The following is a 27986-nucleotide window of genomic DNA, read 5'->3' on the forward strand; positions in this document are numbered from 1 at the left end:
TACTCGCATCGATCGTGCTCGTATAAAGATCATACTAATAAATCATGGAGCAAGGGGTCGAAGAAGCTACGATCATAAAGCAGATGAGAAACTATTCTACGTTCGCCCGTTTAGTCACGCTTGTTAGCACTTGTCCCGGCCTACATTAATAACGTCACGCGAGAAAGGGGTTCCTATTAATAGTCTGCCGAGTGGACCTCAAAAATACAATTACATTAGTTTCACCCTCTCGATGACTGCGTGCGTATCCCGTGACACGCGCGTCGGAGGTGGCGCGGCAAAAAGTTCTCGGCCGGTGGGGCGCGAGGGATGGAGAATCGACAGGGTCTGGCCGAATGCAATGGGATGCCTATCGATCGGCCGCCATGTGTGAAATAACTCAAATAACGCACACGCGCGTGCACCCGCGTCAGCCGGAACCTTTCGGGAACACGCGCTTCCCGGCGAGAGCTCGAATATTCGAGCAGGCGAGGAGGCCGCGGCTCGCGCGCGCGCGGCGAACACCTTTTTTCCTCCTCGAGCGAGCGCGAGCGATCGTCTCATTGATGAATACGCAATTTCCATGAATACCGTATGAGATTTGTCACGACGCGTATCTTCGGCGCCGCGACACTCGACGCGATCGCCGGGGATTCGACGCCGGAGCCGCTCCGTCTTCCGCGAGAGGATTTCGCAGCCGGCTGCGACCTCGATGCCTCTCGCCGTCGGCTGGCTGCACGGCGAAAACTTGATCGTCGCGTATTATTTATGACTTACGAGAACGAAACGGGAGAATAATGGCCGGCTTTAAGGAGAACAGCGACGGAGCCCGCTGTTCCGAGCCGCTCGACTCGCTCCACGGCCGCGTCCTCCTTTTCAGGAGTGTCTGTCTTCGATTATCGGTACCCGTGTCTATCGGCCGGGCGCGGATGGATTTCGATCGAGGAATTTTTACCGTCGAATGGGGTGGATTCTCGCGGATGGTGCATTAGCGGTTGGGTTCTCCTAGCGGTTCGACCGCGCTGACAGAAGTGAAAGTTTATATTTACGAGAGTACACGATAGTTACTCTTTTCGAGTATACCGAACGAGCTGTTCGGAGACGGAACGTTGCAAGTTGATTTTGCAGGTCGCAGAGTATTCCGAGTGCATTTGCAAGTGGTCTATTCAGATAATGCGATGCAGGTTTATATAGAAGAATATATACGAAGTTTAGTAAGCTTCGCGATGCAGTGTGCGCCGTTGCAACGCTTGTCTCGAAGCGACTGGACTTCCTGGCGTCGAGTCCCCTTTAGAAAAGGTGCCGCAAACCATCTCGACAACTGTACACGCTTCCAAGATCCGCGCAAGCACCGTGTATATCGGTGTATTCCAAGGGAACGATAGCGTGGAAGGGAAATGTTCGCCCGAAACCAAAGGAGAAATGACAAAAATCCTGTTCAGATTACACAGAAGTCCCGCATCTTCTTTCCGGCGAGTTTCGCGTGCACTTCCGGGGAAGCCCCCGACCCTGCGAAGCCGTTATAAAAGCCGGCAGACCGATTTCATTTTATCGCGACGCTGTCATCGGCGAATTACCACGTAAACCGGCCGGTCGGCCGGCGTTCGAGTGGATATTACGTTGGATCTGCAATAACTGTAAGCGTTTCGGGATTTATATCGTTTCATCCTCGTGTAACCACCATATTGGCCGCTGCTAGAGAGCTGCTAAGCCCCTTACCATTCGCTCCGCGCCGGACAATATCCGGCTAACTTATATTCGAAATGTTGCAGCGCGGTGTTCCGCTCGCGCGGCTCGCTCGCTCGCTCGCCGTGCCGGCCGGCCGTTGCGTTCCGCGCGCCGAGCCGAGCCGAGCCGCGAGCCATGCCGATGCGCTGAAAATATTGCAACCGGTTCCCACTTTTCTCTCATTCAATATCAGCCCCGTTATTTATAGTATCTATTATCCGGCGAGAAATACGACAGGCGTCGCGGCAGATTACCGAGCCCGTGAAGCCGTTCCGCCTAGCGCGCGCGCGAGCGCCCCACCGCGTCCCGCGATGATTTCGAACGCGGTCCTCGTTCATAAATATTGTTCCGCGTAGACTGGCGAAGTTATCGAAGTTCGCGTCGGCCGACGGCCAAGTGGATACGGGAGGAAGCGGAGGAGAAGGGCCCGGAATGAAGTCGCTTTCGATGTAGATTGCCAGCGATGCCGCGGCTTTCATTATGTATGAGCGAAAATGAGGGGGTGCTTTTGAGTTCACTTCGCCTCTGACTTCTTAAACTCGCCGGGATTCGTTTCGGGGAGGGATAATGCGGCCGATACCGAACGAGGAATCCCCCGGAAATTGGATTTAGCATCAACCACTGGCGCACCGCGCGGCATGGCAAACGACACGAAACACGCGGCTCGACGTACACATTCCTCTGTACCGGAGCTTCCCGAAGAATATTTGCTCTTTTATTCGAAACCGCCGAGCCTCCGTCGTGTCCTAACTTCCTCTTAGACTCGTATTCCTGCTCGACCGCGAGTTTAGAGGATTCAGCCGTTCTAAACTCGCGGAAACAGACGTTCCTCCTGTTGTTCTCGAACTGCTACCGAGTGTACGAGAACTAATCCGTCGGAGATTGTTTTAGACGATTAATTCTTCGCGCTCGGTAGGTGACTCAGTCACCGTTTCGTCCGATAGAATAAAACGATGAAACTTCCGAGGGGTTAACGGATCGACCTCCGCTCGATCTAGGGGAAGAGCCGCGAATTCCGTAGGTAGGCTACGCGACGCAGATAGTGAGAACGGTAACCGGAGTGAAAAGGGTCGTCGGAACGGTCGTTGAATCGCGGCCAGGCCGGGAGGGGAAGCGGGATTCGAGACGACTGGTTTTCGGTCGTCTGGCAGAGGTTTTCGGTGCTCGCCGGTCCTTCCTCTTGCTCGCTCTCCTAGCGTTTTGCTCGCCCCTTCGTCATCCGCCTCCCGGTCGCATCCATTCGTGCAACCCCTTCCCCCGTAACGGTTTCATCCCTTTCGTCGCTTCTGTCCGCCTCCTCGCGGGACGATAAATTTGCCGGCTTTAAATCCCGGCCGCGGCCACGACCACGACCACGACCGCGGACATCGAACGCTCCTATAATACGCCGGCCGTGTGTACGGCACGCGAACGAACGCGCGGCTTGTACGGACTTCGCGTGCCCTTGTTTACCGGGCCGACGACATATTTATGAGGTTTCCTTAACGTCCCCCCACCCCCGCCCCGAACCAATCTCGATATTCGCGTCACCGCCGCCCCCTTCCGACGCTCGCACCCCTGTATACTTTTCTTCGAATCCGTTTCCGCTCGCCTCCTCGGCCGAGCTCGCCCTTATTTTAGGCGGAACCTCGTGCTCGCCTGCACGCACGCCCCTTCCCGCCGACGCGACCGCCTGTTTTCCTCGATTTTATGCCCGCCATTTCCTCGACCCCTTCCACGGAATCTTGAGAAAAAGTTGTCTAATTGGATTCCCGGAGATGGATACCGATCCTTTCTGGAAATACTTTGCGCGTGAATGTGTTTCGGAATTGCGGGTTGCTCGGAGTCTCACCCCCCAGACCGGCGCACGCGCTCTTCCTGCGAAGAGTAGCTTTCTTCGGGAACCTTCGGAGAACCCGTTAATTGGATGCTGATTTTTCTGTGTTTGTGCGATGGGGTAGAGTCCGTCTTGTGAAGAGTTTTTTATGTAATGCAGATGGTAGTTTGGGTTGAATGGCGTTGTGTCATGTAATCATTTTTGTTGATCGATTGGTAGGATATTTTTGTATTCCGTTATCGGATACTAATCGTGGACACGCGGGGAAGGAGAATGAAGGAGCACGATCCTCGGAGCAGAACTAATTGATGAGATTAGTAGATTAGGTTTACAGCTCTTCCATTAGCCAGAGCGAACTGTCGTGAAACGATGCATCTGAATCGTCGACAGATTTTTTCCTTCGGGAAACTAACGCTCGCAACAGCTCGACTCTTGCGAGTTCGAGGAAGGATAAGTAAATTAACGCGTCACATCCTGCGTCCGTAGCTCCCCTTCGAGCTAAATTTATCGGACACCGCCTCGTTAAGATCTCCTCGACGACGGTGGACCACGTTGGGGCGGATCTCCACCGTATGTACAAGCGCTCCTGTTCCGGTCTCGATAAGAAGACACGTCGTTGAATTAATTTCGACGCGCTATAATCGCTTCCTCGGCCGGTTTTTCGGGATTCGAAGAAATCGCTCGTTGCTGTGGAATATTTGGGACCGCACGAACCCACCCCTAATTAAAATATCATATTTCTCTGGAGACTCTCCTAATTTTTCTTTCTGCAACATTCGTGTTAGAGAGTTATCGACTTTCGTAAACTGTATTTCAATTTAATATTGTATTCAAGATTAAATATTTCGATCGTTTAACTAAAAATATTGCGATTTAAGTGAGTATAAGATTTATGTTCACGAATCAATGGAAATTACTTGTACAATATTATATTCTCTAAATGCTACTCCCATAGTTGAAATATCCCTGCCGCATGCATTTGTCGTTGCCAAGTTGTGAAAACGCTTATAGCAGAAATGAAGTATACAGCTAATTAATTCTTACTAATAAACCTAAAAACCTGTTTTATCGGTAACATCGAGCGCGACACCGAAATAGTACGAAGACTGAAATTCCCATAAGCTTAAGCCTGCAGTTCAATATTTTTGATTCTAATTCCCATCACTTATAGCGCTGCCATGCAAAGCCAGCCTAAGTCGATATGACAGAGAGTGATATGAAAATGGTTTCGTATCGTAACTTTAGAGTTTCAAAAAATCCTTCTGGTAAACTTTGATTTTATGCGAAATGAAGCTAAGTCAAAAGTTTCACTTCTCTCCCATTTGTTAAGTTTTCGGAAGTTTCAGGATATATACCAACTGTGAATACCTACAGTATATTCTGCCTATTGTTCTGAAATACCGATACTGTCAACGATGTCAACAAACCCTAATGCACTAGTGCACTCTATACAAATCGAACGGTCAACCACTGAACTATATAAGACTGCAACATGTATATCTTCAGAGGCTAATTATTAGTTGGTGATAATAAAAATTACATTGTTGACCGGTTGACATGAAAATTGTCTTACTAATTTACCATGCCGCATGAGCCTGAAATATTATATCATCGATAACGTCTGTAGGTAAGTTGCAAAGTGACACTGTCACTTGGGTGAAAGCAAAATATCCACAAAATTAACCAAGCATATTAAAATGCAATTAAAAATACTGACAGTTGCTTTTTTAATATCTTTTTCTTTAATTTTATAGAAAAACGCTTATGCCTTTGAACAGAGTATTTAATACACCGTTTCTCGACTAGATGTCGCCATTTGTACTGGGTACGTATCAACTCGGGCGAAACTTTTGAAACCCAACGAATATAGTGACGCACAACTGCTTACATACTTTCAACAGAAATATGAATATTCTATGAACTTAACAAAGATCTATAGTCATCGATAACTGTGTATATAGAATAAACATTGTTGCTAGTACGAAAGGATTCAATTGAAATCGATCGTAATACTAAGTTAGAAAATTATTGGGCACTATTGTGTCCTAGGTACGTTTCCTATTAAAATTTATTTGTGTATTGATAGTAATTTGTCGTATAATCACTTATAATAAAGTGACAACAATACGCGGCAACTGCAACAATTGTCCTCTACGTGATTTCCATTAAAGCCTCTTGATCAAGGACCAAAGAAAGGACTGGGAAGGACATTCTTGTTTTGCATCCATTTTGGAGCACTGTATTTTTAAGTACCAAGGTTGACTACTCCAGTGATATTAATCCCGTTGAAAAAATGTTACAATGCTTATCTGATGATCTTCAATGCCATTTCGGAAAGGCGGCGAGCGTTATTCCAGTAAAAACGGATACACGACCCCTTTACTTCATTTTAATTTGTAATTACGACTTTCACGTTGACAAACGGTTTCTCAAAATCATCGGTCTTACAAGATACAAATATCCCAGCCGCAAAAAAGGAAGAGCGGACGTTAAAAAATTCAAAACAAACAGAAAGCAAGATACGAATCGCGTTACAATGATTTACAAAAGCAAAATATCCACATAAATTTTCCGCCAGCACGAGCTCGATCGAACCGGGTTGTTCATCAGCGGTGTTCTCGTGAACTCTTCAACTCGATCGTTCATCTACTCGGCGATCGGCCGAATTCTGGAGTCTTTCGTTTCTTTGAGAAATCGAAACGAAGACACGAGGCTCGCCGAGGTGAAAGGGGCCTAAGCGCGCGCGCGCGGGCGCGGGCGCTCGTGCTTGTACCGGTGACGTAGAGCGCTGATAAAACAGGAAAAGGACAGAGAGCGAGCAGCGGAAAGGATGGAGGTTGTACGACGGAGAAGGATAACCGCGAAAGGTTGGAAGAAGAGGAAAGGAGAGGTCGAGAGCAGAGTGGAAACGCGATCGCGCGCGAGGGACATCGTGACTCAGGTGGGGAGGTCGATGTGGTAAGAGACAGAAGGGAGGGGCTTAACGGTAAAGTCGGTGTAACCTTATAGCAGTGTTTTTCAACCTTTTTTTTCCCGGACGCCACCCTACGTTTTGATATCCTTTTGCAGTTTCCCCGACTCCGATCCGTAAACGGGGATGTTTCCGAACGTGTCGGACAGCTAGGAACAATGAACGAGCCCCGTGTTTTGTGCAAAACATATGCACAAAAGCGCCATTAGCTTTGATTTACAGTTCCGGTAATTATTTCCTCGCCTGTGAGGAAAGACAAATTACCTTCTCGGGCCTTAGCGCATCCTTACCAGGGTGTACTCGTTGTCTATATCTCGCTGGTACCGTTTTGGTTGTACGACGCTTTCCAGACAGATTCTATGCAGCGAAATACGCACGAATGATGTCCCTGTGAAATAGGATCTTCTCGTGATGGATCAAATATGGAGGAAATATCGTGTATATCTGTTGTTTAGAGAATTTCGAACGTTGAAAACAAGAAACTGGGACGGGATACGGTTAAGTGGAAGAACAGTGTTGCTGTAACCGCCGCGAAAGAATGTAATCAACGGCATTCATATCGATTAATATGTATACCGTATTTACTTTCTACCTGTAAAGAAACGACGGCGCGTTACAGAGAAGGGAGAATCGAGACGCGAGAGAGAGGAAGGGGAACCGGAGAAAAGCGGCACATCTAGATTCGCATTACGAGGCGAATTATAATCCATGAATCCGCCGAACTAAGCAGGTCAGGCTGTAATTCAACCAGCGCCGCTAATGAGGAAGAAAATACGCTTTCAACGCGTTCCTTTTTCAAGCTGTACGGCGGGAGAGAGTCTCGCGGGCAGGTGTCCGGGGCACATCAAGAATGGGAGTCACTGATTCGCGGCGGTCTCGAAGCCCGGGAACCATTTCGTCGTCACTGACCACGGCCGCCGGTGCCTTTTTTTGAAAGGAACGAGTTGCCAGAACGTAGGCAGCTGACGCAGGGCTCGTTTTCGCGTACCGCCTCGGTCCGCCGCGAACCTGTTAAATAAGCGAGGCGTAAAGAAGACCGTATTTACCGTAACACGGCGAATAAAATAAGGATAAACACGAGGATCAGCGGAAATTCACGATTCTCCTTACAAAAAGGTCGGACCTGTAGCACTTCGCTCGGAGATTTATGGCTGGACTCACCGGTGTCGACCACGTTTCAAACCGAGGAAACTAGAGCATCGGCTATTAACGCGAAATTAATCGTCGGAACACACGCATCGAGCGCACACGCGTATAAATTATCGGAGGATTTCAATTCGACGCGATTCCCCTGCAACTCTATAAATTCATATATGCTCGCTGGTTACGCAGGAGGAAGTAATTAGCTTCTAAATCAATCGCTCCCCGCAGAGTCTAATCGCGTTCGAGTAAAAGTTCTCGCAGCTACTCGACCGTATGTTAATCGTCTCACCTTGGAAGCGTTACGGATACGCGTGCGGTATCTGCTAGCGGAGCGTATGATAAAAATGCATCGCGTTCGCGGACAACTGAGCAATCGTCTCGATCTCGACGCAGACTCGTGTGCCTAACAACTCTATCGTTGCGCGAGTTTCGCAGTGAGTTTCGTCCATACTGTCATTCGCTTGCATCACCGATATCTTACTTCATAGGTACGATACTGTCCCTTTTATTCATCCATCTGTAGTAGCAAAAGATTGCAAGTGCAACGACGGTAGGGATATCATCGTTACACGAAAGACGCGAGAGCCTCCCTGTAACGTCATCGTCGTCGGGAGGCGAACGAAAAAGATACAGGCGAAACGAGACAAAGGTGGTCCCGGTAATGCAAGACACCTATTCATCGTTGCCGGTCGCAAAGCGAAAAGTCCGGAGGAACGTAGCCGAGTGTAGGTTCCCCCGTAGTAGCCCGGCTGGATGCACGGTACAACGTGCAGCAAGGTACACCGTACTTTCATAATGTCGAAGGAGTACCAGGGGACCCGAGACCCGTGGCACTCGACGAACGGCTAGTGAAGGGAACGGATCGTCATAGTCGGTCGACACTCGACCAAACGGCCAGCGAAAATGCCGTCCGCAAGTCGCGCTTAACGGTCCCCGGTAACAGGTGAATCGATATTTCCGCGAATCGGCTCGAGCAGTCGTGATTTTTCAACGGTTTTTCTCCGAGAACTGGACGAACACGTTCGAACCCCGCCGAGGGAAACGACGGCGGCAGCCGAAAGTCATGAAGAATCGGGAAGGAATGTCACCGTCGAGCAAGAATCACCGTGAATAATAGCCGAGCAGTGTGCCAGCGTCGGGACAACTATCGAGACGATGGAAGGACGATCGTCCTCGATCGCATACGGTGGCCAAAGAATCGTTCGGTAAACAGTGCGGGCGGGGAACGGTTTTTTCGTGGTCGTTCGTGGTCCAGTCTTCGCGGGAATTCGAGCGCGGAACGTCGTCGCGAACATTCCCGTTTGTGAACATTCGAAGTTGCATCGACGGACAGGCCGAGAGCTACGCTGTCGAAACGAGTTTTCATCGGTGCCGCGCGCCGAACAAAGAAACTTCTCGTGAAAGTTTCCGAGGTGCGCGATAAATAGTGTTCCCCGGTAGCGAGTATCGTGCTCGCGGATGATCGCGGCCAGAGTTAGTGCGTTTTCAATGTGATCCCGCCTTTCGCCGAGGCCAGAAAACGACGTATCGAGGATGACGCGAGAGATTCTCCTATCCCTCCTGGGGATCCTCGTCGTGGGCGCAGAAGGCACGTATCTTTGAGCCATTTCTCCGACGCTGCAGCACCTCGATTAATCGGCCGGCCAATCGTCGCTCGTGCGCATACGGTTCGTTCGCGGTGCGTTTCGTTTCATACGGCGCAAACTATTCGAACGATTCGCGCGCGCGCGTCGATGTGCTGACGGCGTCATAATGAGATATTGAAATTTTTTATGGAAATACGACGAGCGAGGTGTATACGAGGTGTTTGCACGTTCGCGTCCGTTGGAAAGGCGAACGCGTTCTCCTGTTCCGTTGGAACGGGAGAATTCTCGTTAAAGACAAGAGAACCCAGCTCTCTCTCCGCTCGGTATTTCTGCGGTATCTCCGTCTAACGCGAACCCGATCAATTCACCGCGCGCGATCCCTCGATGTCTCGAAGTCCGTTGAACCGCGTGGTCGCACCGACGCCGGGAAGGACCGGCTCGTGAACGTCTCGAAATTTCAAATCCAACGGTCGTTCGTTATTTTCCGTCTGTTACCCGGTTTTGTCCCCGGCGTCGAGGAAAGGAATACAGGCGCGCAAAACAGGTACCGCCCACTCGATTCTCTACCACGCGGATTTTCTGGTGTCTCGAGGTCACCCGGTGTATCCGCTTCGAATGAAACGCGCAGGTTCCCCTGTCGCTTTGCGTTTCGCCTGGCCTAAACCTTGCGAATGCCGTCCGATTTTTTCATCCCATTCCTCAGAAAGGAAAGCGACCGGCTATTTTCGGCCAAGGACAATCGAGGATAAAAACTGCGGCGGTCGATCGCGCATCGGGACCCCTCGCCGAAACAGGAATCGCGTTTCGGCGAACGCGCCGGACCGTGGAAGACGTACTCGCCGAGCGTGAAACCGGAAACGGGGTGAATTCGCGTCCCTCCGTTTCTGACAGGGGCGGCGGTTTTCGCGTCGGCCACTCGGTCCGATCCGATTCAGTGTTTCCCCGGCCAGACGTGTATTTTCGATCGGCTTAATTTCAGCGAAACGAGTCCCGCGCGGCGCAAGACAAGCCGCCGCGCGGCGCAGCCAGTCGATCGGAGCGAGTTTTGCCTTTTGTAACTCTTATTTTCCTAGTTGACCTACATGAAACACCTTGATAGCTTGAACACTGTTTCTCCGTTGCACGCGTTAACGGCCACGCATAATAACACCTCCGGAGTAATCTCGGCGAAATAGCACACCGATATACAATTAACTCCGGCGGGGAAACACGTGGACCGACAACGACCACTTTCCTGAGACACCGTTTCATTTTTTGCCGGTCGCTGGTTTTGCCGCGCCACGCGCCCAACGTACTTTCGATTCGGACAAATCTATCGCGGCGCGTTAACAGAATTTTACCGAATTCACCACGGTCCGTTTGCGTCATAGAGCAGCGGTCCCTTCCTCGGCTGCTAACGCGAACTTTCATTCGCGCCGAGCAGCGAACACGCGTAGGAAGGACGTGTCTCTGGCGTTAGGGCAATTACTAGAAAATGATACGTTCGCGAACGATAATTGCTCGTTGTTCTGCGCTGGCAAGTTCCCGGCAGCGGGAACGGTTCACAGGGAAGGTCAGCCAACTGTTCGTCAAGTATTTACTAACCGGAGAAATTTAATTTCCATCGCGATGGCAGATTTTCCCGGCGCTCGCGTCTCGAGGCTCCTTTCGAACCACCACGCTCGGAGACCGCGCGCCGTGTAATTTTCGATTCCCCGGTGATATTTCAACTACCTCGGCGCCTTCGTCCTCCGGCTCGAGCGGCGGACTCGATTGCGCTAACGCAACCGGCAAGAACTGTTCCATCCAGCCGTCGTTTCCACGGTTGTCTCGTAAATAGAATGGTCAGCGAGCGATCTCGAGGCACGCGTATGTGGGAGAGGTCGGTTCGCACGGCTCCGGTACGATCCGATTCCAGGGACTCGCGAAAAAAAGAACGGTAGATGAGAAGGATAGAGGGTGGATAGGTCGACCGGCGAGCTGTCGGCCGGTGCTAACGCGTCGGAGCTCGCGCCGAGGTGGGGAAGTAAAAGCGTCCTCGAGATTCTAGGTGAACGCTTTTCTTCCCTTCTCGCGGGAGGAAAAAGGAAGCGTGTCGAATCGCGCGCGGAACCCGCCGCGAGTCACGTTTCCATCGAGCCGGGCTGAGACGGTCGTAACATTTAGCCGGCGCGGGTTTGCCGGCTGGGTCTGGCTAGACTCATTGTCAGAGGAACGCGAAACGCGCGATAACCTATGCCGCTCGGCAAACGCAGCCCACGGGCCAGGGATCGGGCCTCGACACTCGACGCAGGTGAAATTTCGAGGCGGCGACGCGCACGCTGCTTCCTCCTGGCGCGTACGTCGCCGATCCGCGCTGCCATCAGCATGCACGACCGATCGCGAGTATTTTGGTCGCCGCGACGCGCCTGGGCGCAATTCCACGCTGCCGACGGTTACACAATCCTAAGTCCGGAACGGTCTTCGGAGTTTCGCGTGTCACGTACTCGTGCTCGGAGGTCGGTCTCGTTAATACCTCCGGAAGCACCTCAAAGAACCTAAAGCACCGAGAACCTGCGGTGGTTGGCTAAGCGAGAAACATCGCGCTGACCCCTCGCGATCGGTTCGTTCTTAGTAAATGGATTCCGAGCGCGTTTCCTCTCGCTAAGAGACTGGAAACTGAATACGCGGTAATGAGAAACGGTTCCCGCAACTTTGCGTCAGCCTGTATACCTGTCAGCGAGACAATCGCACGAAAGTACACCTTTCGCGACGCTGTGTTTTCTGTTCCTGGCGCGATGCAAGGTGTCGCAAGTCATCGCCGATCGCGACGACGCGACGCGGCGCGTCGCACGCACCACGTGCTGTCCTATCGACGGGAAGTACAACGGATTGGGAAACGGAAGAAGAAACTCGCCCGACGTTCCTCCGAGTCGATACACGCTTCGATGCTTCGTCCCGATAACGGCCGATCGATTTGAAATTGGCGGGTGAAGTGGCACGAATTCCGAAGCGGGGATCGGGCGTTCCTTGGAATCCTCTTCGTCGAATCGAACGACGAGCGTCAACCGGTTCTTCCCGCGTGGCCTACTGCTGCCCGGCAGGCGGCAGTAAAATTCGCTCTCGGTGGTGCCGCATTTACGTAAACGCGACAACACGTAATATCCGTCGTTACGATCGCACATCCTTCTGCCTGTCTTTACGATCGCGCCGGAAATCGCGGCGCGGGAGGACCGCGGGAAAAAAGCGTTATCGGTCCCGCGGCATCTCGGACGCTGTCTTCGAGCAGCCGGCGAACCAGCCGTCGATCACGATCGAGAAATAAATCGCGTCGAAGGGGGTACTCGCGCGAACGACTCGAAGGTACCATTTAGACCTGGAGGAGTTGAAAGAAATTCGAGAACGAATCGATCTTTGAATAGCCACGCTTGTATTCTTGCCGATCGATCTCTCCTTTTTTTGCGAGATAGATCGCAACCAGACACGCCCACTTTCCAACTTCCTGACAATCGCTTCTGTACGTGCAATATCGCCGCGGTATGGCAGGTCCGGGTTCTGGAACGTGCACGCGTACTCGTGCCCCCCGCGCGAGATTGTATGCACGCCTGTAACGATTATTGCAAAAGATTCGCCGCGGGTCAGCCGATCGAAAGTATGGAGCGACGATCGAACACCTCCGCCCGTAATTGGTATCAGCGTGACGTCTGGCAACCGTCTTTCCCGATCGTTCCCCGAACTGGTTTGAATCGGACGATCAAAACGGAAACGCTCGATCGATAAAAATAGCCGCGGCCGGGTAATTATCGCGTCGTAGAAATTCTACTGTAATTAAAAGAACGTTAACGCGGCGTACGATCGGATCGTAAACAGAGGTACGAACGACTTCCAGACTAGCCGACGATTAACGAGCCATCTTTCCGCGAACGCGAATCGAAGGCGGGCACGGAAAAATGGCGATAAACCAAGAACTGTACCGTGACACGCTTCACCGGTAGTAATCCCGACCCGAAGTAGCTCCGTGACGTACCGTTATTTCGGCTTTAAAGTTTTGTAACCGCGTGACCCAGACCCACGAAGCGATCAGCGAATGCCAAAGACTCGAGGCTAAAGCTAGCAACGCGTACGCACATGCACGCGCGCTGACTCTTAACCGGAATTCCTGTATTTCTCGACTCTCGGGCTTTCTGGATCCATTCACGCCGATCGGCGTCGCGCCGCCATTACTCTGCTCGCGTTTAATCCTGCCGTTAACTCATTACAACGAGTGAATTCCACTGTAACGGCGACTCCGAGCTGTCATATCTACAATCGAAAGCTGCTAACGGGTAATTCGATTAATCTACCAAGCACAAATCGATACGTAACATTTTTCTTTTCGCGGAAAGAGTCGTTAGAAGCTTGAAAACTCTCCGACCGCTAAAGGTTAACGTCTGCGCTCGCTCGAGTGATTGATCGCGCTTAAAAATCGAGCGAACAAGCGATAATAAATTTCACTTAGTCTTCCGGCGGAGTGAGAGATCACGCGGTCGAGTCGTGTTATTAATGCAAGGTGAAACCGTTCTAATTGAAGAACGAGCCGCGAAAGAATCGAGAGAACTTGGGCGGCGCGTAGCACGCGCGAGCCTGAACGCGTTTACACTAGGCTTAATTAACCCGTTCGCACGAAACGGTAACTCCGTGTCCCACGAGAAACGGGGTCTTCCCGAGAGCCGTCTAAAGAGACAACGGATGCTTTCACCCCGCGATTCAACGCGCGCAGTCTCCCGTATTTAAATTAACGGGGCTCTCTCGGCTAGCGGATTCAAAGGAATTACCTCCGCGAGCCTAACGATGGAATGCAAATAAGGCTCGTCGGGAGCGTCGACTCGAAAATCAAAGGCCAACCGCTCGCGATCGACCTTGAAGCACATCACCGGAAACGCTATCCCGCGAGTCGAGAGAACTGGCTCCTCTTCTAATCGTTCCGCAGATTTTATCGGCTCCTCCGGCACCCTTGGAGAAGCTCCGCGAGGCATGCCATTATCGTTGCCTACTTTTATCCTGATAGACGACCTTGAGTCCCCGACGATCAAACGGCTTATCAGCTACGAGTATCCGCGTATCTCCGCGAGCCGCGCTGGAAATCTTCGTTCGAACGCGAGACGGCCATTCCTCCGCTTGTAAATCTAACGCTGAATCTCCGCGATGGTACAAACCTCCTCGGATACTAGTGGGAATCTAGAGTCACGTATCCTTGCAACAGTTTGTCCTTTTGTCCGTCTTCCGCGTGTGCTCTCGGCCGAAGAGAGAAGAACCGCGGTCGATGTCCTCGTAAAACGCGAAATGGACAAGCGTCTGCGTGCACGTGCATATATTATAATATTTTTTATGCCGCTGTAAAGAAGCTGAATCGTTTCTCTCGCCTCTACGGCGAATTATAAGGGGCACGTGCTCCCATGTACGTGGATCGTCGGTTTCCATCGACATCCGAGCGGTCTTTTCACTCCGGGAAAAAGTTTCTCGTCGGTGCCCGTTTTGCACGCGCGAAACCCTCCATAATTCCATCGCTTTACGGCTATCTTCCGCTCGACCCACTAATTCCGATCCTTTCGCGGACGATAGGAAATCCACGGTGTGCGACTAATTCCTCGAGCCGCGCGATTCTAATAATGGCGGACGCGTGGGACAGCGCCGAAGGTTTCTCCTCGGCCGATGTCGCGCCTATTGTTCGATTCACTTTTACGTCTATCCGCGAACGAAAGGCTCCGGCGATCGGCGCGTTTTTACGGTGGAACAGACGCGCCCTTGACACGTTGCCGCCGCGTTAGCGGCACTCGTCTTACGCAAAGAGCGTCGGGAAAAATGAAGTGGGAACGAAACGGGAAAAGCGTTAATCGGCGGAGCGATAAAAAATCCCATTATCCGCATTATCGTAAAACGCTGAATCGTCGGGGGTAACGCGCGTTGTCTCGGATTCAGGTAATTACTCAGGTTTCCCTGCGCGCTTAATTGTCGAGAGTCAGCGGCCGTTGCCGATGGTTCCGCGAAGTTCGCCGCGAAAGTCGTAAAATTTCTTTGTCGTCGGCTGGCAGATAAATTTTTTCCTTTGCTCGGTGGATATTGGGATCAGCGAGCGGCAACAACCGATTCCATTTGCCTTAGGAAATACGCTGCCCGCGGTAATGGCGTCGGAGAAATGGGGCTTCGGTTATTCATTCGAGCAACGTTTAACTCGACCATTAAGATGCCACTGCAACGCCGAACGATCCGGCGATTAATGAACCCTTGGTTGTCAGAAAGATCGCCGCTTTCGAAACGTCACGATTGAGAGATGTCATTTTCTCTTGAACACAGGTTTGCAGTGCGGTCATCCGGCGGTACCGATGAACGCCAAGGTGTCGTTGTCCGATGACTCCACGGCGACCGGCGCGCTGGCGACGTACACCTGCGACACCGGCTACGAATTGTTCGGGTAAGTCTAATTGATGCCGCAAACACGCGTACTCTGGAACGTTCTTTCCACGTTAGAATCAACATATCGGTTAAATATAGACTGCGCGTTGATCGCGTCTATGCAGCTGAAACGAGTCTCGAGCCGCAAAGACGATCGCTTATCGGTACGGAAACTCGGCCCAATTCCGAATACGGTTCGATCGCGTTCAGTCTGTCGATCGGAAAGCAAAACGAACGGAACCTCTCGAATTTTCTACGAGCTGCCGTCGCAATTCCTTATCGAAGTCGGCCGCGTTAGACGTCGGTTCACTGTGTACAAGTAATTTACACAACACTGCGGAGTCCTCCATTAAGTTGATCATCGGGCACCGTTACTCTCGAAATTGCTAAATAGCTGTGGATTCGCGAGGCGAGTCACGTAATCGTGACAGCCGACCATCGGCTGGAATTAAAGCGGCGGAGGAACGTATCGAACGGTGCATTAGAATTTATTTTACAGTTCCGATGCCGCACGGGCGTAGGTGCACTTGGAAAATTTCTTTTTCCTTGACTCCGAGAAATGCACGGGAACGCGTGTGGCGGTCGCAGCCGAGCGGGACGACGATCGTTTGTGTACTGTTGACCGCCATTACGGACTTTCTCCGTTTTCATATAATTCGTATGATCGACGATATTTGCTCGCGTGTCCACGTTCCGATCTCTCGTCGCGCGTCGTTTACAGCGAACCGAAGCATTCCGATCGTTTTCATCCGGCCATTGGTTCTACAGCAGCGGCAGCCTGACGTGCAACGCCCGAGGGAAATGGCAAGGGGACCTACCATTCTGCGGTAAGCATTCCACCAAAGACGAAATCTTTCCGCGGCGCATTGTAATTCCCCGGTCGCGGCACCGTGCACGATTCGATCGCTCGTCTTCCTTGACAACGAGATCGCTCACGCAGCTTTCTCCTCGAAGCTCGCCGACGCTGTACGCGGAGGGACCGCTGCATTCCGCTATCGAAGAAATTCAACCGTTCCCGCTTAAAATGCGACGACGTCTCTCTTTTCCTCCGCGCGTTCGATGGAAAGCGATTTCGCGCGCCGAAATACCATCGACCTTTTGCTCCCGATCGCGGCCTCGTTTTTATTCGCCGGCCGGCGCCGCGGCACGGAAAGAAAAGTTTCACTTTTACTTGGTCAAAATTCGGGACGGAGTGCCGGCCGAGGAAAGTTTGATAGATCCATAAAACGTGCGCCGGCGATACGTTACGCAACCGAGGGGATTCCGCTCGGTGACAGTCGCCTGAAACTGCAACCGCCTTCGCCGCGCCGCGCCGGCGGAAATCATTTTGAACGAGCTGTCGCCGAGAATGCGGAAACTCCTGGAAGCCGGAAGATTCTGAAACTCTAAGTACTTACGTGCGACTCGGTGAAACCGGGTACGACACCAGATAATCGTTTCTCCCTATTACTAAACGCATCCTGCCGTTAATGGCCGTTTTGTTAGCCGTTCGTGGCCAGCAGCACCTTTCTTCGGCGTCGTTCGGTTCCGAACAATTTGCTTCGCGCCGCGTCGAATCGAAACCCGGGGCTCATTCTTTTTGCGCGTTTCGCAGTCGGACCGTCGCGGGGTATAAACATGGAAAATCTGCTACAGGTACGAACGTCGCTTTCCGCAAACCGACCAATCAGTCGACGACCGTACGGGGCGGAGATGCGAGTCACGGAAACGACGGAGACTCGAGCACGGAACACGACGGGAAGAGGTGCACGGAGACCCAGAGCGAGCCCAGCCCTTGGTGGAAGGTCGACCTCCTCAAGTCGTACTCGGTAAAGGTCGTCAGAGTGACGACCAGGGGTTGCTGCGGTAAATTCGCCAATTACACCTGCGCGATCTCCCAATGTGAACGTTGCATAGATCAACGATAGATTTACGGACGTTTATTCTACATTTTGATCTATTGTTTCTAGAAAACTATGTGTTCGTTTATACAGATCGAGAAAATTGTAGCTTCGAAGCTGGAGTACAATGTGTATTCGCAAAGCGACTGAAACTGTTACTAAATGATGTTTAAAACATTCGGTATCCGTGATATCGACGGATTTCGTGGATACAGTGTTAAGGGACATCTAAGTAGTCAATGTACTTTTCCTTGTATCGGAAAAGCCGGTTTTCCTTCTTTCATTCGGTCGGAAGTCAATCTATCGATGTCCCTTAATCCGTTCGTCGAACATTGGGTTGTCCGAATCGAAATTGAGAAAGTTCTCGCCCCCGATAGGTCATCAACCCCTTCAGGACATCGAGATACGCGTCGGCAATAGTAGCGCAGAGTTGCAACGGAACCCTTTGTGCGCCTGGTTTCCCGGCACGATCGGTAAGCAGTTGGCGAGTCGTTGAGCCGTTAAAAGTAACTCGGGGTGCTGTTATGCATTCAACGTTGTTTCGGGATGGATAGCGACTCGCGGCGAAAATTCATGCAAGGATACGGGGGAACTTAAAACTCGTCAGTTCACGCTTTAAGCGTGTTCTCCCACCGGTTCGTTTTAACCGTCTGAATGCCACGGGTCCGTCTAAAAGACGGTCGAAGAATACCAAGCGGCGCGATCGCCTTTCGTTTCAGCTGAGAAACAGACTGACGCTTTTCTATTTTCACGTAAACGAACCTAAATGGTGCAATCGTTCTATTCTTCCATTTCTAAACAGGCAATAACAAAACTAAATAGACGGAAGACGAATAAATAAACTTCATTTGATTCTACGAACGGTTTTAAACGAATCTACTGCCACTTTTACGCAGTATATCGAAGAAACTTGCCACTCGAACGCTAAAAGAATATCGTGTATCCATCATCGAAGAACGTTGGATGTTTCTAAGGAGAAAGTTTAGAGTACAAAGCTTTAACAAGTGCGATTCCGACTGTACCTCCGATCTTGCGATCGGTTCTTACAGAGGAAGGCATCACGAAGACCTTCGTCTGCGCCAGAGCACTGATCGGTCAGTACGTGTTCCTACAGCTGGTCGGTGTCGAGGGCAGCCTGAGCCTCTGCGAGGTCGAAGTGTTCGCCGTGGACGGTAAGTCGAGGGCTCAAGAACGCGAACGATGCCTGGCAGTCTGTCAAATATATTCCTGTAGAATAGTTCTACCCGATTTTCCGCAGAGTTCTCGACGGACAGGTGCGCCTACGCCGGGACGCCAGCTGACGCTGATCTGGCAGCGTTCAATTCCACCTGTTACGAGTTCGTAGTGAAGAAGGGTGGATCCTTTCAGGAGGCTCGTAACTACTGCCGCACGAGGGGCGGCGATCTCGTCCACGGCTTCAAGGTATTACGTTTCCCTTCGCTCGTTAAACGAACAACCGCATCGGCATAGAACTCTCACACGCATCTGAAAGTTGCGAGTCACGCGAGCGTTTCCCAGTTTTTTATCTCGACGGCTACACTTTTCCTCGGCTCTTCTTTCGCGTGAATTTGATTTCAACGTTGCCGGTTGCAGGGCGCCGCGTCGGTGTACATACTGAACAATCTCGAGAGGCGAAAGGACAAGCTGAAGACGCAGCTGGTTTGGATCGGCGCGCAGAAGGAGCCTCTGATCACCGCGCGAACGTGGCGATGGGTCGACGGTGAGTATCCTATGACTCTTTCGTTTTTGACGTGGCTGTCCCCTATTATCCATTGACTACGGCCAAAAGACTTCTTTTCCCTTCTCACGATCTATCTACCTATCGACGGTATTCATGGGAACGGGGTCGCGGAGCTGTCGGGGTTGAGCAACGACGGTTGAGATCCGAAGACCCGAATCGATCGGACTGGATGGTAATTACATGGTAATCACGGCTCTGCCCGCAAACGAATTCATTTAGTCCGAATCGTTCGGAAACCGGTGTATCGGCTGACCGTCGTGCTCCGCGAAATCGAAGTTCAACTCGGCGCGGTCGAATGCGGAGCGACCGACTGTCGGCGCAATCGCACGCGCTAATAAATAGAACGTGAAAGTTGCCACTGTGGGGAAATCGACGGGAAGTTACACCCGCGAGCGTCTGCTCGAACGTATAATCTCTGCTAATCGTTTGTTGCGTCTGGCGTTCGCCGGCCAGACGAAAACATCGCGCGCCCGATCGTGGGACTTTCGGCGATGAACCTATTAGAATCGGCTGACCAACGTTTCTGGATCTATAAGAAAAGAAACTCGGCGATCGGGCTGTTCGGGAATGCTTGCGAAAGGTTACGCGATCGATGTTTTTAGGCGAGATCGTGCAAAAACCTTCCTGGGGAAAGGACCAGCCGAACAATTACAATGGCGAGCAAAACTGCGTGGTGCTGGACGGCGGTCGCAGTTGGCTTTGGAATGACGTCGGTTGCAACCTTGATTACTTGCACTGGATATGTCAGAGCAGTGAGTGCGGACCGATACGCGCGCAACGAGCCACGAATGTGGTTTCCACCGTAAGAATATCTGATCTCCCCTTCGTTGACGCATGGTTCCAGGACCACCGACCTGCGGTAGCCCGGAGAAATCCGCGAACACGACGATAGTAGGGGTGAAAAGGACCATAGGATCCAGCATAGAGTACGTCTGTCCCGACGGATACATGCTGATCGGCTCGAAGAGCAGGGTATGCGAGCCAAGCGGATTTTGGAGCGGCGAGCCGCCCACCTGCAAATGTAAGCTTAATCGCGCGCGTCTGGACGCGAGCCGCATAATTGCAGGGTTGACGAAGATGCAGCTGATGATTTGCAATCGCGTCGCGTATAATCAACGTCGTTGCTTCGATGTCCCCAGTCGTCGACTGCGGCCCTCTGCCGGAACTGGAGAACGGTGCCATCACGCTGGTTGATAAAAGAACGACGCACGGAGCGCTCGCCGATTACGCCTGCAAAGAGAATTACACGTTGCTCGGGGACGCGAGACGCAGATGCGGAGACGGCGGTATTTGGAGTGGACATAAACCTCAATGCTTATGTACGGAACAACCGGCAGTGGTACCGACTGAACGGCGACGATTAACGTACCGCGTGATGTTTAACGTTCCCTATTTTCCAGTCGATTGGTGCCCAGAACCGCCGCCGGTGAATGGCGGAGTTGTCACGACCACTGGGAGGCGAGCCGGATCCACCGCCACTTATTCCTGCCAAAACGGCTTTATCTTGTTCGGTGATAATGTGAGCAGTTTTTCGAAATGATCATTCTTTCGGGATGCCTGCAGCTATCTGCCCTCTTAACACGTTGAACGCGGAGTCGATTTTCTGTTGATTTTCTTACAGGGAAAAGATAGATCCCTTAGAATTACACAGTTCGAATAGCATGTTCGTTTCACGCGTCGCTCAAACGAAACATCTACTGTCAGTTCTCAGAGACTGACGTCGCGCTCAACGTGTTAATCATTTTATTGTACATGTGTTAACGAGTGCAATGGGTTCCGAAAGGTTCTCGCGTGCGACGTCGGAGGAGAGTGGTCGGGCAAAGCTCCCCAATGCAAGTTCGTCGACTGCGGCGCACCCGCTCAAATCGAATTCGGCTCCGTGACCTTGATCAACGGCACCACCACGGTGAAAAGCTGGGCGGTGTATTCGTGTTTGGAGGACTACTGGCTGGTCGGTGAGGCGAGACAGGAGTGCACGAAAGAAGGGAAATGGAGTCACGATACGCCGTCGTGCGAGTGTGAGTGACGCTCTGTCTATGGATTGACCTCGATCCCGGTGAAATAGTGGACGTTCAATTATTTCTTTAACGCAGTGATCACGTGCGAGGAACCCGAGGTGCCAGCAGGAAGCTACGTTGTCGGGTACGATTTGAATGTCCACAGTTCCATCGAGTACCACTGCGAAGCGGGATACCTGCTTCAAGGGGAGGCCAGGCACACGTGCGGCAAAGACGGAGAGTGGACCGGAGAAGTGCCCACTTGCGAATGTAAGCCGGCTGTTCTGCTTCATTCGTAATATTCAACACTCCTCCGAGAAGTTGACGTATAATTGAGTCGCTCGGAAGTCGATACGGTTAGACGCAGAAAATGAAAATTGAGAAAATTCATGGTTTTTAATGCATAACTATTATATCAAATATTCAGAGGCTATAAAAAGAAGGGATTTCTAATCTAGAAAAAACGAAGAACCGAGTGAATGCTTGAATAACTAAAGAGAATGTCATTTACTCCATTAAAACTCAGAGAAATCAAGAAATACCAAGCAAGTGGACTTCGATTTCTAAGCGACTCAATTATTCTCTAATTGCATTCCTCTCGTCTATCTTAACCCATAAATATAATTAAACAGTAGAAACGCATTAGCCTAGTTATCATTTCCTTGTACTGCTCTGTAATCTAAAAACATTCCTGACAAAGTGGTAACCCGAATATATATAAGGAAATGTCGAACAAACGAATTACCGGTGCGAAAATGATGAAGCATTAGGCGACATAGACTCGCAGAATACAGCAGAGTGAAACGCATTCGAGATGCAAGCGTTATCTTCCCTAGTAAGTTTGACGTTTCGCAGACGTGGAGTGCGGCAAAGTTTTGCCGGTGCTGAGCGGGTCCGTGGAATACGTTAACGGTACAACTCATCTCGGAAGCGAAATCACTTACAGTTGCACGAGGAACTACAGGCTGAACGGTGTGACGAGGAGATACTGCCTGGACAATGGTCAATGGAGCGACGCGACTCCGAAGTGCGAAGGTACCCGGATACTCGGAGCGTTCACGATCGTTTAGCGTTCACGCATGGGCGACTCTGATTAGAATGCGCTCGTTGCAGAGATCCGCTGCCCGGAGCCCGTTTACGCGGAGCACGGGATCCTCTCGGTGACCGGGAACGACAGAATGTACGGGAGGACGTTGATTCGCACCGGAACACCGGAGAACTCGAACACCGGCGCGACTTCCTACAAAATCGGCGCTCTCGCCAAGTATCGCTGCGAGAGAGGGTACAAAGTGGTCGGGGAACCTCTGTCCACGTGCGAGGACAACGGGAAGTGGAGCGGCGAGGTTCCGCGATGTGTCTGTAAGAAACTCGGGGTGCCATTTCGTTCGAGCGGCTGGCGAATTGGGCGGAAGAGTGATTCGAGAACTGTTTTCCAGACGTCGATTGCGGCAAGCCCGAGCAAATCCAACACGGGAAGTACACGCTCACGTCGAACGCGACTTACTACGGGGCAGCTGCGCTCTACGAGTGCGATGGTAACTTCGAACTGGACGGATTCGCCAGAAGACTGTGCCTGGAGAACGGCACTTGGAGCAGTGACACGCCGGTTTGTAAAGGTACCTGTGTGGCACTAATATTCCTAGCGTGTACATAATCGCTGTGACGTTTCTCTGCTGGAACGTTGAATGTTTTCTCTCGCCCATAGAAATCAGGTGCAAGGATCCTGGAAAGGAGGGAGTACTGTCCACGCAAGTTTCGACGCACAGCGTGGGAGGCATTGCCCACTATGCGTGTCCACGTGGATACTACATGGAGGGAAACGAAAGCCGAGTGTGCTTGCAGAATGGCTCTTGGAGCGGAAGCGTGCCCGCCTGTTTCTGTATGTATACGTCGTTCTGTTTTTTAACGATACTGTGTCTGTAGGATGAGATTGCAACATTCCATGAAACGTATATGACACGGTTTTTATAGCATTCAGTAGCAAACGTATTTTTCTATGACCATACTTATTGATTGTAAGTGCGTGAAAGTTCCGTCATGATAAAAAATTACTTGGAACGCGTAGCCGTCGAGTGCAGGCATCCCGGACCCATAGAAAATGGAAGAGTAATCGTGGTGAACGGGACCACAACCTACGGCGGGACCGCAGAGTATCATTGCCTACCGCAGTTCGAGAGAGTCGGCCCGTTTCTGAGGAAATGTTTGGACACTGGATCTTGGAGCGGCGAGGAACCCAAGTGCGAGTGTAAGTGCGGCTTCTAACGATTCTAGGGTTTCTAGAAAGTGTGCCATTTAGATTTTATTCGTCCTCTGTTCGATAGTCATGCCGAACGAGGTTGCGGAAGCGCAAGGCGTGGGTACCAGCGTCGGGATTGGTGCTGGAGTCATCATATTTATATTAATTATTATCGGACTCGTTTACCTAAGACTGTACGTTCAATTTTCTACAAATAAGTTGGATTTTCAAGCCTAGATTCGTTGAACTCGGGGAAACTTGCGTCGAATACGTAACGTTCCTTTTTCAGGAGGAAAGCTACGCCGGTGAAGAACACGGAGAACGTGCAAGCTGCCGAGAGAAAGGAGGATCAGAACGCCGCTGTAATGTCTTACGCTACGCTTAACGATGGAACGCCTAACGCTATGTACGAAAATGTTCCGGAGGATGGCCTTTACGACAGCCCTTACAGCATAAGTGGCAGCACTTATGGGTAAGTAGGATAATTTAATGAGACGAACGGAAGATATGCTGGGTAAATCGCTTTACGAGTTAAACGAGATCTTTCATTTCGATGATCGAAGGTACGGCACCAACGTTAGGAGACATTACGGGAGATCCGGACATTACGAGGCAGAACCAGTTTCAAACAGAAACGGCATCACCATCAATGGCGTGTCCGTGCGATAGCCTGTAAACTAAAATATTCGAATTGTCCCCCAGAATCAGGTATTATAATATTTATGTACAGGACAGAGAAGTGGGAGACAACGACACGCGAAACATTGTTGCCTTTATTTATATTATTATATTCGGCGCATCGCCGATTTATGTAAATAAGTAAAGAGGAGGTACGCGATAATTAAGACTCCGCGCGAAATTCCCGTGATCTTTCCGCGGCGATGAAAGATGCGGTTACGATGTTTTATGGATTCGCCTGTCACTTCGGCTTGTTTGTACGCGGTGAAAAATTTTTCGAGATTTCAATCCATGTATCATTATGTATATAGAGTGTTCCCGTAATTTAGAACTATTATTTGTAAATCTCAAGTGGCGTACTTGTAACATAAGCTTGAATGTTTGTTGGTTGCTCGAATAAAGAAACCAATGCTCTTGTTTTATTTTACACGGCGATGTGTGTGTGTATGCTTTTTCGGGAAACCGAACCACCTTTCGCTTGGATAAAGAGGCAAAAATGTAACTGGTTGAAATTATACTTATAGAGAACACCGTAAACCTGATTACGAAACACGCGCCAACTATATCGGGCCCTCGTGCCGCCTTATAAGGCAATGATTTCGCTGTGAGTAACTTGCTCCAACTATGGTACCTCCAATGACGTGTTCCTCCAACAGAGTATCAGTGTTTCTTAAAAAATAGTATTTATACGAATCTCGAAATTGATTCCGATTAAGGTATCCCTGTTCTTCAGGTTCGAGCAAAAAAATTTTAACTTTTTGTCATTGTTGTAACACTGAACCTTGTTATTTTTCTATGATTAAAACCGAGTCATGAAATGTAGATGAAAAATATACCTCGACGTCTTTCAGTCCCATTTTATACGTTAATATTATTCTAAAATAAATACGAACAACAAGGACAGATTTCCATACCATCAGCAATAAAATCTACAGATGCTCTTGAAAACTGAAAGTGTCTGTTGCATATGGACCATTCTGTCAGATTTATAAGCGTTACATGTATTATGGTGTCTACTGCAAGGTACGAGTGCACAGAGATCCGAGAGTTATTAATATTTCTTGACATTTCAAATAAATTGATTGACCCCATAAGGTCTTCCAATGACCTGGTTGAGAACCTCTGTGACAGATGATCCGTTCACAGATGGCGCTACATACCCGGGTGTGGTGAATAACCATACAGTGACGCGTAACGTGAGTCACAGTAGTGCACGAGTCTCTGTGCAGTTCTGTGTTTCGTGGCATTTCCTGGAGTAGAAGATTTATATTAATCAGGTACGTAAACATTCATCGGTCTGACTTAATATTCCCACAAGGGAGATTCCGATCGTTACTTTACGTGGACTGTAACAGTCTGGGAAATGTAAAATATTTGACAGCAGTCGCCTCGCTGGAAGGGCGGCCATTGTTTATTGTGTCCTCGATTTTTTACTGTCTGAAGTGCTTTTCACAGTTGCAAAAATATATTTCCACATTTTCCTGATTGCAAATCGCTCGATATCGTGGATCACCGTGTCTTTTTATTTATACGAGGTCCTCATCGGAAAAGAATTATCCATAGTCAAATATAGCATGTACCGATATAGCCCAGCGAAAGTTTTCAGACAAAGAGCTTGAAAGTAAAATTAGAAAGTCGTAATTTAAAGTTGGGTCTTTATTCCTTGAAGGTATTACTAGGTCTATTCGAAAAAGGGACGAAAAGAAGGGAAATATAATACTGTCGACGATATACAAGAGAAAATCCACATGTCAAATAGTACGGCACACTTTGTAACGTCCTATTTTCGAATTTTGCCTTAAAAACGAATGAACACGTTTCTTGAATACACTGCAAACGTTTACATAAACTTACGATTATGGGGATTAATTTATAAAAAGGAAAAAGTAAATACAGTGTTCATAGTATTCGAAATTTAACTGCGGTTTATACCGTAAGAAATATTATAATTGTATGGATATCTGCAGTCTAATTGTGAGCAAGCATTTTTTAAAGACGTGATTGAACGTTTGAGTTTATTGTCCTCTTTATTGAGCCAAGTCTATGATCTTATTTTTATCTTGATATGGGTTGTGTTTGCCATTGCCCGAATAACTTTGCTATAAATAAATAGTCATTTGATAACAACGACCGGAATAATTATATACGGCTAACATTTTCATTTGCGTAACCTCGTTCCTCTAGATATAATTTAAACAAACAATGTATTCGTCATAACCTGTATTGGTTTAACCTCTTCACATGACGTACGTTTCTATTCTTTGAACGTCCATGTTTAAAACATTAATATTCCAAGAATTCAAGTTAAATATACTAAGGTATTAAGAATCAATCAGAATTAATTTATGAGAATCAAGAGGATTCCTAACTGATGATACAAAGCGAGCTGAATCTTTATTTATACTTGCAGGGTTACCAACATGTCCTCCCGCAAAACTGCCGGCCGTCGTGCAACGACAAAGAAGCGCGCGCAGCGTGCAACGTCCAATGTTTTCGCTATGTTCGATCAAGCTCAGATTGCTGAATTTAAAGAAGCTTTCAACATGATCGATCAAAATCATGATGGTTTCATTGATAAAGAAGATCTCCACGATATGCTTGCTTCTTTAGGTAAGCTGGATTCGTTTCCCTGTTTTTCAATAATAATACAATAATAATATAAGAACATTAGCAAGGTTTAACCGAGCTATTTGTTTACTTTTATGGCGTCGTACATTTTTAAACAAATAATCCATTGCTATCTAATTTTTACTTTGTAACGTTGGTAAGAATCGTTCCATCTGTACCGATAAATGGTAATTTTCTAGGTAAAAATCCTACCGACGAATATCTGGAGGCCATGATGAACGAAGCTCCAGGACCAATCAATTTTACAATGTTTTTAACGTTGTTCGGTGAAAGACTTCAAGGTACCGACCCGGAGGACGTAATTAAAAACGCGTTCGGTTGTTTCGATGAAGAAAATACTGGTCATATAAACGAAGAACGCCTTCGGGAATTGCTTACGACAATGGGGGATAGGTAACGTTTCATGCACTGACTAAAATTCAATGATACAATGAAAGTGGGAATAAATAATAAACGACTAAACTTTCGTTTTCCAATTTGAAGATTTACGGACGACGATGTGGACGAGATGTATCGCGAAGCTCCTATTAAAGGATCGATGTTCGACTACATCGAGTTCACACGGATCTTAAAACATGGAGCTAAAGACAAAGACGAGCAGTGAGAAAACTGTGGAATCATCTATTCTTCGTATTTGTGTGATTGATTGCGCATAACGCGCGTTTATATGGTTGCAATTGTAAAGTTTGAAATATTACTTGTATTTTGTACATCTCCTATTAATGAGAATAACTGAAAATCTAGGGTTTACATTATTTTGCAAAAGATTGCCTTGTCACTGGGTCCTGAAACGTGTAAGACTTCGGCTCGCACGAGCGTTTACCGTATTTATTTGAACGAAAGGCATGCAACTATAACCTGTCTTGCCACGAGATGCAATCACTGTCAGACTAATGAAATTGAAAAAAAAATGTAATATATTATATGCTACATAAATGTGTAGCTGTTGAGAAGTTGGCATTTATATTTTAATATAATATTATATACCGAAAGTATAGTGTCTTTATAACCACTCTATTCATTTAATTCAAGAGTAAAAGTCTCTTATCGAGTAAACATGAAATGGAAGACAACTCGATGTTAAAACTCGACTTCCACGTAAAATAAGCCGCAACAAACAATCCATCGATCATTTTCAAAATTACTCCCCGTAAACGAAGTGATTAAATTGTTTGGTTAGCTCCGTAACACTCGCAAATTCCAATAATCGAAA

The 27986-nt window shown here is 49.2% G+C and overlaps 2 protein-coding genes across 3 annotated transcripts; both read left to right on the top strand.

The window, feature by feature from the left end:
* The first annotated feature begins 8315 nt into the window (after positions 1-8315).
* Positions 8316-24967, top strand: fw (CUB and Sushi multiple domains furrowed). 2 transcript variants are annotated; one of them, XM_076369450.1, is made up of 22 exons: positions 8316-9225; positions 15515-15632; positions 16382-16440; positions 17249-17458; positions 17871-17966; positions 18543-18665; positions 18752-18915; positions 19087-19213; positions 19837-19986; positions 20079-20255; positions 20374-20553; positions 20635-20753; positions 21018-21252; positions 21328-21501; positions 22087-22266; positions 22345-22590; positions 22668-22847; positions 22937-23110; positions 23297-23476; positions 23553-23661; positions 23757-23939; positions 24031-24967. In XM_076369450.1, the coding sequence occupies exons 1-22, from the start codon at positions 9171-9173 to the stop codon at positions 24134-24136; spliced, it is 3345 nt and encodes a 1114-aa protein (XP_076225565.1). In that variant the 5' UTR covers positions 8316-9170; the 3' UTR covers positions 24137-24967. The 2 variants fall into 2 exon arrangements, with proteins under 2 accessions (XP_076225565.1, XP_031827988.1); XM_031972128.2 differs by lacking the exon at positions 8316-9225 and having other exon boundaries at positions 15519-15632.
* A 346-nt stretch (positions 24968-25313) lies between these two features.
* On the top strand, positions 25314-27765 carry sqh (myosin regulatory light chain sqh). The gene is made up of 4 exons (XM_031972145.2): positions 25314-25422; positions 26556-26755; positions 26953-27166; positions 27257-27765. Exons 2-4 carry the CDS (start codon positions 26566-26568, stop codon positions 27375-27377), a joined length of 525 nt encoding a protein of 174 aa, XP_031828005.1. The 5' UTR covers positions 25314-25422; positions 26556-26565; the 3' UTR covers positions 27378-27765.
* Positions 27766-27986: the final 221 nt, after the last annotated feature.

The sequence above is a fragment of the Nomia melanderi genome, chromosome 7 (genome assembly GCF_051020985.1).
Source record: "Nomia melanderi isolate GNS246 chromosome 7, iyNomMela1, whole genome shotgun sequence".
NCBI classification, from domain to species: Eukaryota; Metazoa; Arthropoda; class Insecta; order Hymenoptera; family Halictidae; genus Nomia; species Nomia melanderi.